At 34.0% G+C, this 13955-nt stretch overlaps 2 protein-coding genes across 7 annotated transcripts; both read left to right on the top strand.

The window, feature by feature from the left end:
• The first annotated feature begins 69 nt into the window (after positions 1 to 69).
• On the top strand, positions 70 to 4804 carry LOC105957828 (ubiquitin domain-containing protein DSK2b). Of its 4 annotated transcripts, none has more exons than XM_012981796.2 (8): positions 70 to 511; positions 1005 to 1763; positions 2252 to 2460; positions 2544 to 2657; positions 3491 to 3546; positions 4039 to 4061; positions 4191 to 4280; positions 4376 to 4804. In XM_012981796.2, exons 1-8 carry the CDS (start codon positions 286 to 288, stop codon positions 4522 to 4524), a joined length of 1626 nt encoding a protein of 541 aa, XP_012837250.2. In that variant the 5' UTR covers positions 70 to 285; the 3' UTR covers positions 4525 to 4804. The 4 variants fall into 4 exon arrangements, with proteins under 4 accessions (XP_012837250.2, XP_088677759.1, XP_012837249.2 ...); XM_088821633.1 differs by having other exon boundaries at positions 4185 to 4280; XM_012981795.2 differs by having other exon boundaries at positions 4039 to 4067.
• A 511-nt stretch (positions 4805 to 5315) lies between these two features.
• Positions 5316 to 9029, top strand: LOC105957829 (integral membrane hemolysin-III-like protein). 3 transcript variants are annotated; one of them, XM_012981797.2, is made up of 4 exons: positions 5316 to 5483; positions 6689 to 7465; positions 7548 to 7631; positions 8698 to 9029. In XM_012981797.2, the coding sequence occupies exons 2-4, from the start codon at positions 6715 to 6717 to the stop codon at positions 8808 to 8810; spliced, it is 948 nt and encodes a 315-aa protein (XP_012837251.2). In that variant the 5' UTR covers positions 5316 to 5483; positions 6689 to 6714; the 3' UTR covers positions 8811 to 9029. The 3 variants fall into 3 exon arrangements, with proteins under 3 accessions (XP_012837251.2, XP_088677771.1, XP_088677766.1); XM_088821645.1 differs by having other exon boundaries at positions 5318 to 5510; XM_088821640.1 differs by lacking the exon at positions 5316 to 5483 and adding an exon at positions 5528 to 5616.
• Positions 9030 to 13955: the final 4926 nt, after the last annotated feature.

The raw sequence follows: 13955 nt of genomic DNA, 5'->3' as shown, positions 1-13955 counted from the left end.
AAACATTACGTAAAATGACACTTGTATCCTCCAATAAAAAAAGACAGCCTAAATTCCCCATCGGAAGAGAAAGGAATATTCGTACCGCGCCGACGACAAATAAATCTTGTTTTTTTTTTTTTGGTTTTAATCTCCCTCCCTGCCCTCTCTCTATATTTATTTTTTACCAATCTCCTTTTCCGCCCCCAACTTTCTATTTACCTTGCAATTGCAAAGCTCTATTGATTGTTAGGTTTTTCTATTGCGAGCATAATTAAATAAAAAAAAAAAAGAGAAGAAAAATCAATGGGTGCGGAGGGTGAGTCCAGCGCTGGCGTCCCCGGGGATGCGGGAGTGAATGTAAATATTCGATGCTCAAACGGCTCTAAATTTTCGGTGAAAACGATCCTCGACTCGACGGTGGGTGAATTTAAAGGTGTCTTGGCTCAGAATTGCGACGTCCCTGCTGAACACCAGCGTTTGATCTACAAAGGTCGGATCTTGAAGGATGACCAAACACTAGTCAGCTATGGTATACTACTCCCCTTCAATTTTTCGCCTTCAATTTTTCTAGGTTTATTATTGCTCAGCAATCGTGATTATGTTTGTTTTGGAGATCTGGTACTTTTTTGGCTTCATAAACCATGTACCTCTTACATGCTTGTATGATTCTTAGCTTGAGGAACGTACAAGTAAATATCTTCAATTACAAAATTCAGTTTAAAGTTATTGACTGTTTCTGAAATATCAGAATCTGCACTTCTAGTAAGCTGTCACTATGCACAGAAATAAGAAAGCTAAAGTGGAAAGAGGATTCTTGTGTGAACGATCAATTTGAATAAAACATCTCTTGACTGAATGGATCACAGTAGTAATGTGTTCGGAATGTTGTGCCTATTGGCACAGATAAGAAAGCAAAAGTGGAAATAGATTTATTGTGTCAATAATTGTCTTCCTTCCCATCAACTATAACCCATTTTCGCTCTCATCTAGCCTTACCTTATAAGCTTTTTGTTCTTAAATAGGTTTGCAGGCAGATCACACTGTTCACATGGTTCGCGGTTCTGCATCTGCTGCAACTCCTCCCACTGCTGTTCCTACTAGTGCGAACACCAACGGTACTACTCATGCTGTTGGCCATGGTGGCCTAAATCCAGGGGGGGTTGGGGTGGCTGGTACAGGTGCATCCTTATTTCCAGGGCTTAATTTAGGTGCATTAGGTGGCACTGAGGCATCAAGTGTGTTTGGAGCTGGACTTCCTGAGTTTGAACAGGTGCAACAACAACTAACTCAGAACCCGAACATGATGAGAGAGATAATGAATATGCCTGCTATTCAGAGTTTAATGAACAACCCTGAGATTATGCGCAGCTTAATTATGAGTAACCCACAAATGCGTGAAATAATTGACCGGAACCCTGAACTTGGCCACGTACTCAATGATCCCAGCATCCTTCGGCAAACATTAGAAGCTGCAAGAAACCCTGAGTTGATGCGTGAAATGATGCGAAACACTGACAGGGCAATGAGTAATATTGAATCTTCTCCTGAGGGATTCAACATGCTCAGGCGCATGTATGAAAATGTCCAAGAACCCTTCTTGAATGCCACAACTGCAGCCGGGGGTACAGCAACTGATACTGGATCAAACCCATTTGCAGCTCTCTTAGGGACTCAGGGGGGTGTCCAGACGAGAGATGGATCCAATGTAACTACTGGACCCGGGACTGGGACTACTGTTCCAAATGCGAATCCACTTCCAAATCCATGGAGTAATAATACCGGTAAGATTGAACTTCTTTAATTTGTCAAATCTTAATGTCACTTTATCTGTTAGTGCTCGGTAAATCATCTGACTGTATATTCTTGCATAGTTCATAAAGACGTGTCTAACTTATTTTTTCATATCCATTTTGGGTTCAACAATTCTTTGTGCAAATCAGAGAGAAAATGTGCCATGTAAAGGCTTCTAAGTTTCATTCACTTTCCTTATTCAGTGACCTGATTTAAGTGTATTTAATGCGTGTGGTAGTCATGAATTAGTAATTTTTCATGATTATTATCTGAATGCATTTACTTCTGCAATCTAGTTCTTCAAAGTTATGGCTTTTGCATCTTCATTGCTTGATTAACTTAGACAACAATCCAACTCTTATCATCTTTTCCTTCAAAGATGATTTTTAGCACTCTTTGATTTTCTCTGAAGCTTGATTGTCTTGTCTGGATATATTTGTAATGACATATGTGTGAGATCATTGATGTGACATTTTAGGAGGATCTCAAACAAATGATGCTACAAGAAGTAATCCAACTGGTGATGCAAGACTACCTCCAATTGCTGGATTGGGTGGACTCACCCTTCCTGAATTGGAAAGTACGGTAGGCACAACAGATTTCTCTGGTTTCAGTCAGTTAATGCAAAATCCTGCAATGGCACAAATGATGCAGAGCTTGCTTTCCAACCCTCAATACATGGATCAAGTACTGCTATAGTTTCTGATTGGATATTGTTGTTCTGCTTTTATTTATTTTTTGGTTATACTGAAATAACAATTTTGTTGCAGATCATGGGCCTCAATCCTCAACTCCGCAGCATGCTTGATGTGAACCCTCAATTAAGAGAAATGATGCAAAACCCAGAAATTCTTCGACAGTTAACCTCGCCTCAGACTATGCAGGTATTTAGATGACCTTTTTCCATACAATTTCTCTGCAGTATGACTTTTCTTCTGTATAGTTGATTGTTATGCTGCTTGAGCTTCGACACATCACACAAGTGTAGAATTCAGTCTACGGGTGATTTTTTTTTTCTTTTTGCTGAACACGGTCTGAAGAGGGTTTGATATTATGCTCTATTCAGCTATGAATGTCTGATATTATATAACTAAAAAACATGTTAGTTTGATCTGTCTTGATTTATCTTAAAATTGGAATGGGCTCATACTAATTTAAGTACAGTATACCCAGTTATATATTTAAATAACATGACACATAAAATACTAAGAAATTCTAACATGAAGAGAGTTCAACTGAACCTGAGCCAATTGCATGCAAATGACCTGGGTTTGCCAATGGTGATTGGTGTAAGTGCATTGCATCAGTAATTCTGGGTTGCATAATGATTGGTGGTAACACGATGTTGTAACAATTTCAATTTATCAATTAATATTTTAATGTGAAATTACTACTGTTGAGAAAGTATTGGAACAACATTAATGGTTTCAGCAATGCTGTCATCAGTTTATGTACTAAGAAACAACTTTTTAGTTGAATTTGGTAAATTCAGGGTCAAATCAGTGCCTAACCAATTTGTTCTTATTGGTGAAATATTAACTGTGTCTATGGTTAAAGTTTACTACTTTATGTTCAATTTCAGCTCTTGAATTTCAATTTTAATGAATGTCCTTTCGATTCATGCTATAAAATATCATAATTTCTCTAAATCTATTAAACCATATTATCTAGGTCTTTTCTTTTTTTCTCATCAGCTTGTCAAATTTTATTGTTTCAGCAAATGATGGCTCTGCAGCAACAAATTACTCAACTTACTCGGCAGCAGCCAACAGCGTGAGTGAGAAATAATCCCCTGCTCAGTATGATTCAGTTTGTAGTTATCACGGATAGATGGCGGTGGGGGTTGGGGGGTTATAGCTTCCTATCCAGCCTTACAATAGCTGCATATAATGTTTCTAAATCTGAAGAAAGTGAACTTGACTAGCCTTTTCAAGTCATCTCTAATTAGGGTGAAGCTCTATGGGTTAAAGTTTATTCGTAAATGTGATTTGTAGATTTGTGCCTTAACTGCATTCCCAATCTTCAATAAGATGTAGAATTGTCCCCAAGTAATTTGTTCGTTGCCTTAACTGCATTCCCAATCTTCAATAAGATGTAGAATTGTCCCCAAGTAATTTGTTCGTTTATGGCATTATGTTCATCATTTACTTTCTCCAGCCCAGTTGCTATTTTGTGTGTGTTTCTGATGCATAGATTTGTTAGTAGACATTTTTGGATGTGCTTAGAACTATGAAGCATTATTATGACTCTATCCGGTTATTGCAGGGAAGGAGCTCAGACGGGTCAAGGTAGAGGTATTTGAAGCAAGCTAAACTATTCATTGATTTATGCGGATGATGAGTTTTACGTTTCTTTTCACCCACCCAAATTCTGCCTTTTTTTTTTTTCTTTTTTTCTGCGTGTGTTTTTAGATGCAGGAGCACAAAACAACATGGGATTGGACATGCTGATTAACATGTTTGGTGGACTTGGAGGTGGCAGTTTCAATGTTCAAAACACTCCTAATGGTTGCTACTATCTCATAACTCCTCCTTATTCATAAACAACTATATTAATCACATTTTCCTCGTCTGATAAACTCAATATTTTGCTTGTTTCTTAGTACCTCCGGAAGAACTATATGCAAACCAGTTATCACAGCTACAAGAGATGGGCTTTTTTGACACACAAGAAAATATCAGAGCACTCCTTGCTACTTCTGGAAATGTTCATGCTGCTGTTGAACGTCTTTTGGGGAACCCTGGTCAATAGTTTCACAATCGCAACTGTTCTATACAACATGCCTTTTTTCGTTTTCTTTTTTGGAACATAGTAGTATTAGTCAAGTTTCTATACAGGCATTATTATTAAATGAGACAAGTACATGCAACAGAGGCGTGAGAATAAATATTGCACCCCCCACTTTTATTTTCTGTAAACAAACTTGCTATGTGATATGTTTCTTCATTATAGCAATTTTAGACATTGATTTGTGCCTGTGTGTATATACATATATCTTATTTATACATGTGTATTTTCGTGATGTATTTAATTTCTATCCACATTTTTTTTTGTTTGGGGTTTTGGGCACTTGTCACATTTTTGCCTTTTTATTTATTATGTACATCGTTTGTGGTTTATATACGCATACTTCTCAAACGATCACTCTGGAACCTGCTGTGAGTGTAACAATGATCATTTTCAATCGTCCTGTAGATTATGACATTGTTTATTTACTGAAGTAAAATAGGTGGTTTTATCACAGCATCTTTAACCTATACGAACGACTTGACAAATTGTGATTCATGAGTTTAAGATTTATTATTTGATAAATTCTTATTTTCTGGTTATTTTTTAATTAAGATTACAGATTCAATGATAATAATTGATAGCAAGGTAATTTTTTTTGGCGTGTAAAAGAAAAAGCAAGGTGATTTAAGCCTTGTATCTTCCATTAATACTAATTGCCACTTTTGACCCATTAGCCTTAAAACGTGCTTTCAGTTTATGAAGTCGTTGGAATAAAAACGATTATACTAATTGCTAAAAACCGCTCGAGAGACATGCTCGAATTTAACACTTGTCCGCGAAGCAGCTTTTTTATTACCAAAACTACAGATTTCTCTCTCTCTCTCTCTCTCTCTCTCTCTCCCTCTCTCCCTCTCCCCCCTTTTCTCTCCGTGTGTGTGTGAATCTGTGGCTGCGCAGAGTCTCCGCCGTTGCCTCAAGTGGTATAGTTTATATTCGAACCTGCATTTGTAATTCTCTTCTCTTCTTTGTTTTGCCTCTTCAAATTTCCTACTTTTTTAATCACTTGTGCTTATTCTCACTTGCACGCTACATGTGCGAATAAGGGGTGATCAGGTGCTGAATTCTAGTCGGAATGTTAAAATTACATTCATTCTGCCTCAAATTAAATGCTGATTTCTTTTACATTTTTTTTCAGACATTTTTTGGGGGTTTTTTTTTTTTTTCTGGTTTGGAATTGATGGTTTATATGGCTATGATTTGTCAATAGAGGAGGGGCTAAGTATTGGTGACTTGTTGCGATTCGTTTCCTTCTTTTTTTCCAGCTCGTTGGTGCTTTTTACATTTGTTCTTCAGATGAACTGGGTGAAATTGTTTCATTCGATTCTTGTTGATTAAATTTAATGGACTTGATTAACTCGTTTTTGGAGTTTTCCTTGTTAGATTTATCTATTGGTATAATGCAGCATAAATAATCTGTTGAAATTTTAATGTTGTTGGTTGTTGGTTCTATCAATATGCTAACATAATTTTAGGAATTTCATGTTGATGGTAATAGGTGATCTGACACGTATCGCATAACGGAAGTAAGTTGTTTAATGGAATAATATAAGCATAATTTGCATTGTCATTACTACCTTGTAAACCTTAACTAGATGGTATTTCAGATACAACTTAATTGAACATAATAGCTTTGATTGCGTCTCTCCGTTTGATTCAGTATTTCACTATTTCAAGATATAACACTATTTTCGATTGATGTTAAAAACCAGTTACTATTATTATATTTTTTTTTTATTTAGTTCTATTGTTTTTCGAATTTATTGATGACTTTTACCTAACTCCATGACGCTACATATTGTTCAAACTGATATTTTATAGCTATATCTTGTTTAGTTAGCTATTTGAACGGCAAAACCCTATTACATAATACTTAGTTGTTTCCAACTTCTTTAGTGCCAGAAATATTTCGCTTGTTCACTGGATCACTGAATAATTTCTTATCTGGATAATGTTATAATCATCTAACCATACTGAGGAAACCAGCACTACATTACTGGTTTCAAATTTGCGAAACCAACATCTTTCATGTCCTGCTGGTGCTGGTTCATCCTTTTTTTTATTTTTAACAGACAAGTCTCCTTCCTGAATACTCTCCAACGATTAATTTCATGTATTTATGTTTCAGGATTTGATTTAGTTCTTTACTTTCGGATGGTTCAACAGACAAAAGATTCGACATTTACTGAATACGGGCTTGCTCATGTTCAATCTGGCTTGTCGAACTCTGATAAGCAGCTTTCAGAATTTGTACCTGCAAAGACATCGGAATTGCAGTCTTCCTGTAATGAAAATCCAATGACGGTGTCAAAATCTATTGGAAGCCCTCTCCTTATGGAGGATAGTGAATGTGCTGGTGAAGTTGTTAAGATGTCTGGAACCAAAAGGCCCATATCTGAGTGCCAGCATAGCCCTCCAAGAAGTAATGTTGGGAGCGGGCACATAGTCTATGTTCGCAGAAAACCGGAAACAGATTTAGCCAAGAGCAACGTTTCTCATGTTCGAGTTGATGCTGTTGATTGTCCTCCAGCCAAGAGCAATGCTTGTCATATTCGAGTTGATGCTGTTGTTTGTCCTCCTTCAGTGAAATCCTCGGACCAGGGTGAAGCAACTCAACAACTTAAGGAGATGAACGAACATGTGATTTCTGTATCAGATATTGCACCACTTCAGAGGGCTTCTTCCCCAAGTTTCTCATCTACAGGACGCTCAGTTTCTCCATCTCTTGGAATGTCTAATAACATCTCATCACCAGAAAATATGAAGCATGTTCATGTTGATTGTGCAAATCCTTCATCAGAAGATCCAATAATGGTGAATGTTGCGCTTTGGGAAAAACGATATTGCCGTTTGCAGAGTTTGTTGAAAATGTTGGATCAATCAGATCAATATGAATATGTTCAGAGTATGCCCTTTCATTTTATAATATCTCTATATTGTTATTTTACAATATTTTGGGTAACGACTTTCTCATTCTGAATGTTCAGTGCTTCGATCTCTTTCCTCTGTTGAGCTTAGTAGGCATGCTGTCGAACTCGAGAGACGATCAATTAAGCTTTCATTAGAGGAAGGTAATCTCTATGATTCTATGTTATCTTTATTTTGTTTTTGTAATATAACTTAATTGCATTATGTTTCATCTGCATTTTTGCATGTTTTCTTTTTCCCTTTACTAGTTTAAATGTGGATATTAATTATTTGCTTACTAAGCACCATGCTTCTTACTTGTTAGTAAAATCTCATATTGTGCAATGATATTTGTTCGGCCGTCCTCGTTAGATGCAGACTATATTGCTCTTATGAACAATTGAAATGCAATTTACTTGTAGAAAGGATTTTGTTTTCTCCTGGAAAGCTCAACGGAGAAGAAAAAGGATCTTGGCACAATTTGACAGTTTCTACAAGCAGTTGTTTTCAGTAGAATCTACAAATTGGTCATTCTTCTTACTTCTTTGCCTACCAAACTTGGGCTATGTTTTGCATCCTTCCTCGTTGGTTGAACTTGACATATCGGTTCACTTAACAAGAGTGTCAGATAGTAATCTGCTTACAAGGAAAGTTAGGCATGACATTGCCAACCCTCAAAATCGTGTAAAGCAGATGGATTGACTGTGGATATTCTCAATGCAAACTGGTCGTCATCTAAGAAATTTCTTTAATATTTTTGACCATTGGAATTATGTTGACACGCATATTCATTATCATAAGAACATAATGATTTTGTATCCCTCCCATTTTAGGATTCTTAAATCTTAAGATGTTGTGTCATACATACTCTCTTCAAGTATATTGAAGGTCATTGGTTATAATTAAGCTGAGATAGATAGACCTGCTTTGGCATCTACATCGTGTCTTGAAACTGTATTGCATGTCCTGTGATCTTGTACATGTAAATTCATGATTGATTGCTTGTAAGGTGGAGTGAGTTATGGTTCCGTGGAACATTGGAGAGAAGAAAAGGGAATGAAATAGATCCCAGGAAGAAGCAACATCTTCTGTTTTGACATGTTTTTGTAGCATAATCATTTCAAATTCAATTGAGTGAATGTAATCTTCTGGAATGTTGTCACTTGATTGGATTTAAATAGAAAATGTGAGTGTAACTAATATTTTGTTGTCTTGTGTTGGTGGGTTCAGCAAAAGAGATGCAACGAGTTGGGTTGTTTGATGTGTTGGGTAAATACGGCAAGAAGGTATGCACACCCTCGACACAACAAGAGCAGCAGCAGCAGCAGCAGGTACACAAGTGAGGAAATATTAGACAGATAAACAAAAACAAATTGATTGTTGTATGTATATGTTGTGATATGTTGTATATTGGGGATTGGAGGCGCCATTCAAGTATAGAACTAGAGATTTGTTGTATACACTGTACAACAGTGAGTGCTTTATGGGATTAATAATGTTCACTTACCATGTTTTCTTTTCTTTAATGGATTAAGTACTAGCAATGCATGTCATTAACCAAATTTTATCTAATTTTTTTTATAGTTTATTCAAAATGTATAAGTTATAATCGTATCTTGTATTTTTTCTATCCATACGTTAATGAGTCCCAAGCAGCGTTAATTTGATCGTATATACCGTAGCATAATACATACACGAATATAGCATTGTTAGCCTAATAAAATGCAGTTTTACCATGGAAATATATATATATATATATATGTATGTATGTATGTATGATTAGGCCTTAGCTGTGGACTCGCTCAACATTATACATATTCTGCCTAAAATATAAATCCCAAGGTTGATTTAAATGCAAATTAAATTAATTAGTTTATATTAACTTATTATTACATGTTTCATACATGTTTCCACATCGGATATATACCATTTCATTACCAATTATTTAAGAATCAATTGAATGACTATCTCAATAATTTAAATACTAAGCTAATGTACGTGTGAATGAATATCAAAGAATCTTGAGTGTATATACCAAAGTGATAATGCAAAAATCCATAATGCATCTATTGGTATCTACTAGTATTCAGGGCTAATATATATATATATATATATATATATATATATATATATATATATATATATATATATATATATATATATATATATATATATCACAAAATTACATTTAATAATTCATCATTGTCATCATCTAAATAATAGAGGTTTGACTTTTTTAAAAGATATATAGTAATAAGATAGTATTAACTATTAAGGTAGGGGGAGGACGAGAGAGTATGTATCACCTAAAACGTTTACTAATTACTAATTTGGAGATAGATATATATTCATTAAATTAATTATTAAATGATTTAAGAGATTAGATCATCATCTTCTTGGACACTAATAATAATAATTAATGTACATATGGTATGGGGGAGCTTGCTAGTCGTCTTTTGGTAATTAATTATTTATTAATTAATTTTGTCAAGCCGGCCTCTTGTATTGGTGACAAAAAGTCATATCAAAATAACTTGTTCAACTATTATATCATTAGCTAAAATAATATAGTATAGGCCCAATTTATAATTGACCATTTGTAGACAAATCCATTTAATATTTTCTGAATTGTGTGACCCCCCTAAGCTTATGTTAATGCTCATTATGCCCTTTTTTGTCCATATTTATCTCCAACTTTCTCTCTCTTCTCCTTATTTCTCTCATATACGTCATTTTATATCTCCATTAATTTCTCTCTCTTCCTTATTTTCCTCAATTTTTTAATGTGTTCTTTTATTCTTCTTATTTTTCTCTCTCCTGTCTCCTATCTTCTCTCTCTTCATTCCCTTCTCTCTCTTCTCTCTCCTCCCCAATTTCATCTTTTCCCGTATCTTTTTCTTTTCTTCTTTTTTTCCCTCCCTCTCTCTCTCTCTCTCTCTCTCTCTCTCTCTCTCTCTCTCTCTCTCTCTCTCTCTTCTTATTTTTCTCTCTCCTCTCTCTTATCTTCTCTCTCTTCTCTCTCCTCCCCAATTTTCTCTTTCCCGGTATCTTTTTTTTTTCTTTTTCTCCCTCTCTCTTCTCTCTCTCTTCTTTCTCTCTTCTTTTTCTTCCCTCAATTCCTCTTTTCTCGTCTGTTTCTGTTTTATTGTTTTTCCACTATTTCTGCTCACTATTTCACTATTGTACCTTTTCTTCTATATCTCATTTTTTGGTCCTTGAAATCATTTTATTTTCTACTCTACGAAATTTATATTTTCATGAAGATGGGATCTTTATCATGAGTATTCAATTTTATAATATCATAGTATCTTAAATTGAAAAATAATATGGTAAATTAATGGAAAAATTATAGTTGACTACCAATTTTTCTATAGTTGACATTTGAACAATTATAGTTGACTATCTAATTTTTGTAGTTGACTCTGGCAAAAATGTAGTTAACTACCATTTTTTATAGTTGACATCGTAAAAATTATAGTTGACTATCTAATTTTTATAGTTGACTTCGGGAAAAATATAGTGAACTACCGATTTTATAGTTGACTTCGGGAAAAATATAGTGAACTACCGATTTTTATACTGATCTTTTCTTTGTTTTGGACTCTGATAAAACAAATTTCATAGGAAAACAAATATTTTATGAGTCAACAAATAGTGCGACCATAGATCTGTAGATTTAAAAAACAATCGTGTTTACAAACTCCATTTTTGAGTAATCAACCATGGAAGACATCCGAACCGTCGCATATGGTCGTCGCGTACCGCTGTATACCGTTTCTGTAGGAGACCTCGATTTTGTCCTTCGGAGTCGCTGAAGAAGGTGTCAAAAACAGAAATTATGTGGTAGAGATGGGTATATAGCAAACTACCTGTCTTCTTCTTGCCGTTCTTCACCATTTTTGTCAACTGTGTTGCTGAACGAATTGCACAATATAATGGTATTCTGATTTTTATTTTTCGCTGAAGATGTAGCAAACTAGGGCAATGTTTGAAAGGGGAAAATATCCGATATATATTGCAGTTTGTTTTTTGGGAGAATTTATCGGCATAAATATAGCAGACCAACGGAAATGGGGGAGAAATTATATTGAAGAATATGGTTGAAGATATGCTGTATTTGGGGAAAACGGTGGGGGGGGGGGGGGTCTTCGCTATTATAAATTATAGGGGTAGTTCAGTAATTGACATTTCTGAGGGGGTTTGACCCATTAAAAATATTGTAAGGTAGTTAGTCCTAATATTTTTTCTAATGAGGGGGTTATATCTTATTAACCCTATATAATATTGTTATTATTATTAAGACAAATTTATATATCAATATGATATTGGATTTAATCAATATATTTATGGTAAATCATCTTATAATTTACTATATGGATTAAATTAGAGAAAGAAATAGCAAATATAATAGAAAAGGCCATTATTATAGAATACCAACTACAAAATAAAAGAAAGACTAAACATTGCTACTCCGTAAAGAAGTGGAAAACATAATTATATATTAATTACAAACGGAAAAGGCCAACACTGCAACAACCAGACACGCAAACACATTGATATATTATTGCATAAACAAATCAAATCAAAAATGGAATATATATATATATATATATATATATATATATATATATATATATATATATATATATATATATATATATATATATATATATATATATATATATATATATATATATATATATGAAGTCTATCAACACACGCGCGCGTACACACACAAACACAAATTAATAGTAAATCATGAGAAAGCCTATATATATATATATATATATATATATATATATATATATAGAGTGTGTGTGTATATATATATATAGAGAGAGAATCCGACGAGATACTGACATCAGAAGCAGATACCATTGGCTGCGACTTGTTGACAATGATCGGATACCAATCCCTCTCTATCATTAATATAATTATTATTAATCCTATATCATTAAAAATATAAATCAATTTGCACAATAATAGCTCTAAATATTGATTATGTTTATAAATCAAATATATGTCTTCTGTGTCTTGAGCCTTTTGTATTGGACTGCACGTAATATGTTATCATTCTTTAATATATTCATACATCCACTAATCATCCTAACCTAATTTCCTATAATATAATAATTAATTGATATTCGACTTTAACTTTATTATTAGCCCAAATAATTGATAATATGACATAAGCCCACCATGAAAATAAAACAATGACAAGTGACCATATATATATACACACTGGCATTATTTCAACCTTTCATTTTTTAGTCATTTACATCATTATCAATGACTTAATCCAACTTGCTAACATAATTAATTAATTAATTGCGATTACTTTCCAACTATATATATATATAAACACAATTACTTTCGTGCCTTGTACTTTGTGATGCAGACTACCTTTACTCTTTTACCACTTCACATGAATCCATCAATTCATATATATATATATATATATATATATATATATATATATATATATATATTCAAGCTATCAACTAGGTTTAACAATATATATAAACTACGTACATTAAACTTCTTGTACTTTTCTTGATCTCTCTCACACACACATACACACACACGTACGTCTTAATTTATTTATAAATTGATTTCATTTACGATAAAAACCCTAAACAGAAGGATAAAGAACTAGAAAACTTGAACGGGCCGGGACAGATGATTAAAAGTTAAATGTAAGAAAGATTTATGTGTCATTAAATTTTTATGCAAAAATAAATCTTGTCAAGCAAGTACGTGTGTGTGTGTGTGTCATCGATCGGGTGTATTAATTCGACTGCGGCAATTGTTATTGCTGACGAAGTGATATAAAATAGGTAAGATCGAGTTAATTACTGCAGCGTACCCTACCTATAGTTAACATTATTTAGACGACCATTATATTTATATATACATATATTAATTAGAGAGTAGTGTTAGTAATAGTAGTTTATTAGTTAATGAAATGGTAATCTTTAGTGCATGTTTCCCCATAAGCAACAGAGTGGGGCTGCTGGGTTTATCAGAAGCATCAGAAATCTGGGGCGGGGAAATTAATTAGTGGAGACCCTCTCTCTCTCTAGAGCTCTAGAGCTCTCTCTCTCTTGTATATATATAGGGGTGTACTTTGAATGGAATCATGGACGACTCACGAGGATTCCACTAATCAATACAAAAGATGATCATTAATTAATTAATTAATTAATTACGTACTTACTGCTTATAATAATGATTAATGACATGTTAGGTGGAGTTGAGGTGGGGGCCGGGGGCAAGTTATAAAGGGGAGATGCAGCGAGTCGATGCAGACGATATATATGCCCCTCCACCATTTTGAGGGCCATCATTAATTTTTTCTTTCCATATTATATATAATTAATAATAATCTATGCTAGCTTTGTATTAACCTAGCTAGCTAATTGAGATTCTAAAGTAGTAATTAATGATAACATAAACGCAAGAAATTAAACTGATCAGATTCAAGAAAG

The sequence above is a fragment of the Erythranthe guttata genome, chromosome 2 (assembly GCF_056151865.1).
Source record: "Erythranthe guttata isolate IM_541 chromosome 2, IM_541, whole genome shotgun sequence".
NCBI lineage: Eukaryota > Viridiplantae > Streptophyta > Magnoliopsida > Lamiales > Phrymaceae > Erythranthe > Erythranthe guttata.
The sequence above is the reverse complement of the archived record's forward strand: the minus strand, read 5'-3'. Positions and strand labels throughout refer to the sequence as shown.

Coding starts and splice junctions, on each gene's coding strand:
- LOC105957828 (XM_012981794.2), top strand. CDS start 286: ATGGGTGCGGAGGGTGAGTCCAGCGCTGGCGTCCCCGGGGATGCGGGA. Junction 1,764..2,251: donor TCCATGGAGTAATAATACCG/GTAAGATTGAAC, acceptor GTGACATTTTAG/GAGGATCTCAAACAAATGAT. Junction 3,547..4,038: donor ACTCGGCAGCAGCCAACAGC/GTGAGTGAGAAA, acceptor CGGTTATTGCAG/GGAAGGAGCTCAGACGGGTC.
- LOC105957829 (XM_012981797.2), top strand. CDS start 6,715: ATGGTTCAACAGACAAAAGATTCGACATTTACTGAATACGGGCTTGCT. Junction 7,466..7,547: donor TCAATATGAATATGTTCAGA/GTATGCCCTTTC, acceptor CTGAATGTTCAG/TGCTTCGATCTCTTTCCTCT. Junction 7,632..8,697: donor TAAGCTTTCATTAGAGGAAG/GTAATCTCTATG, acceptor TGGTGGGTTCAG/CAAAAGAGATGCAACGAGTT.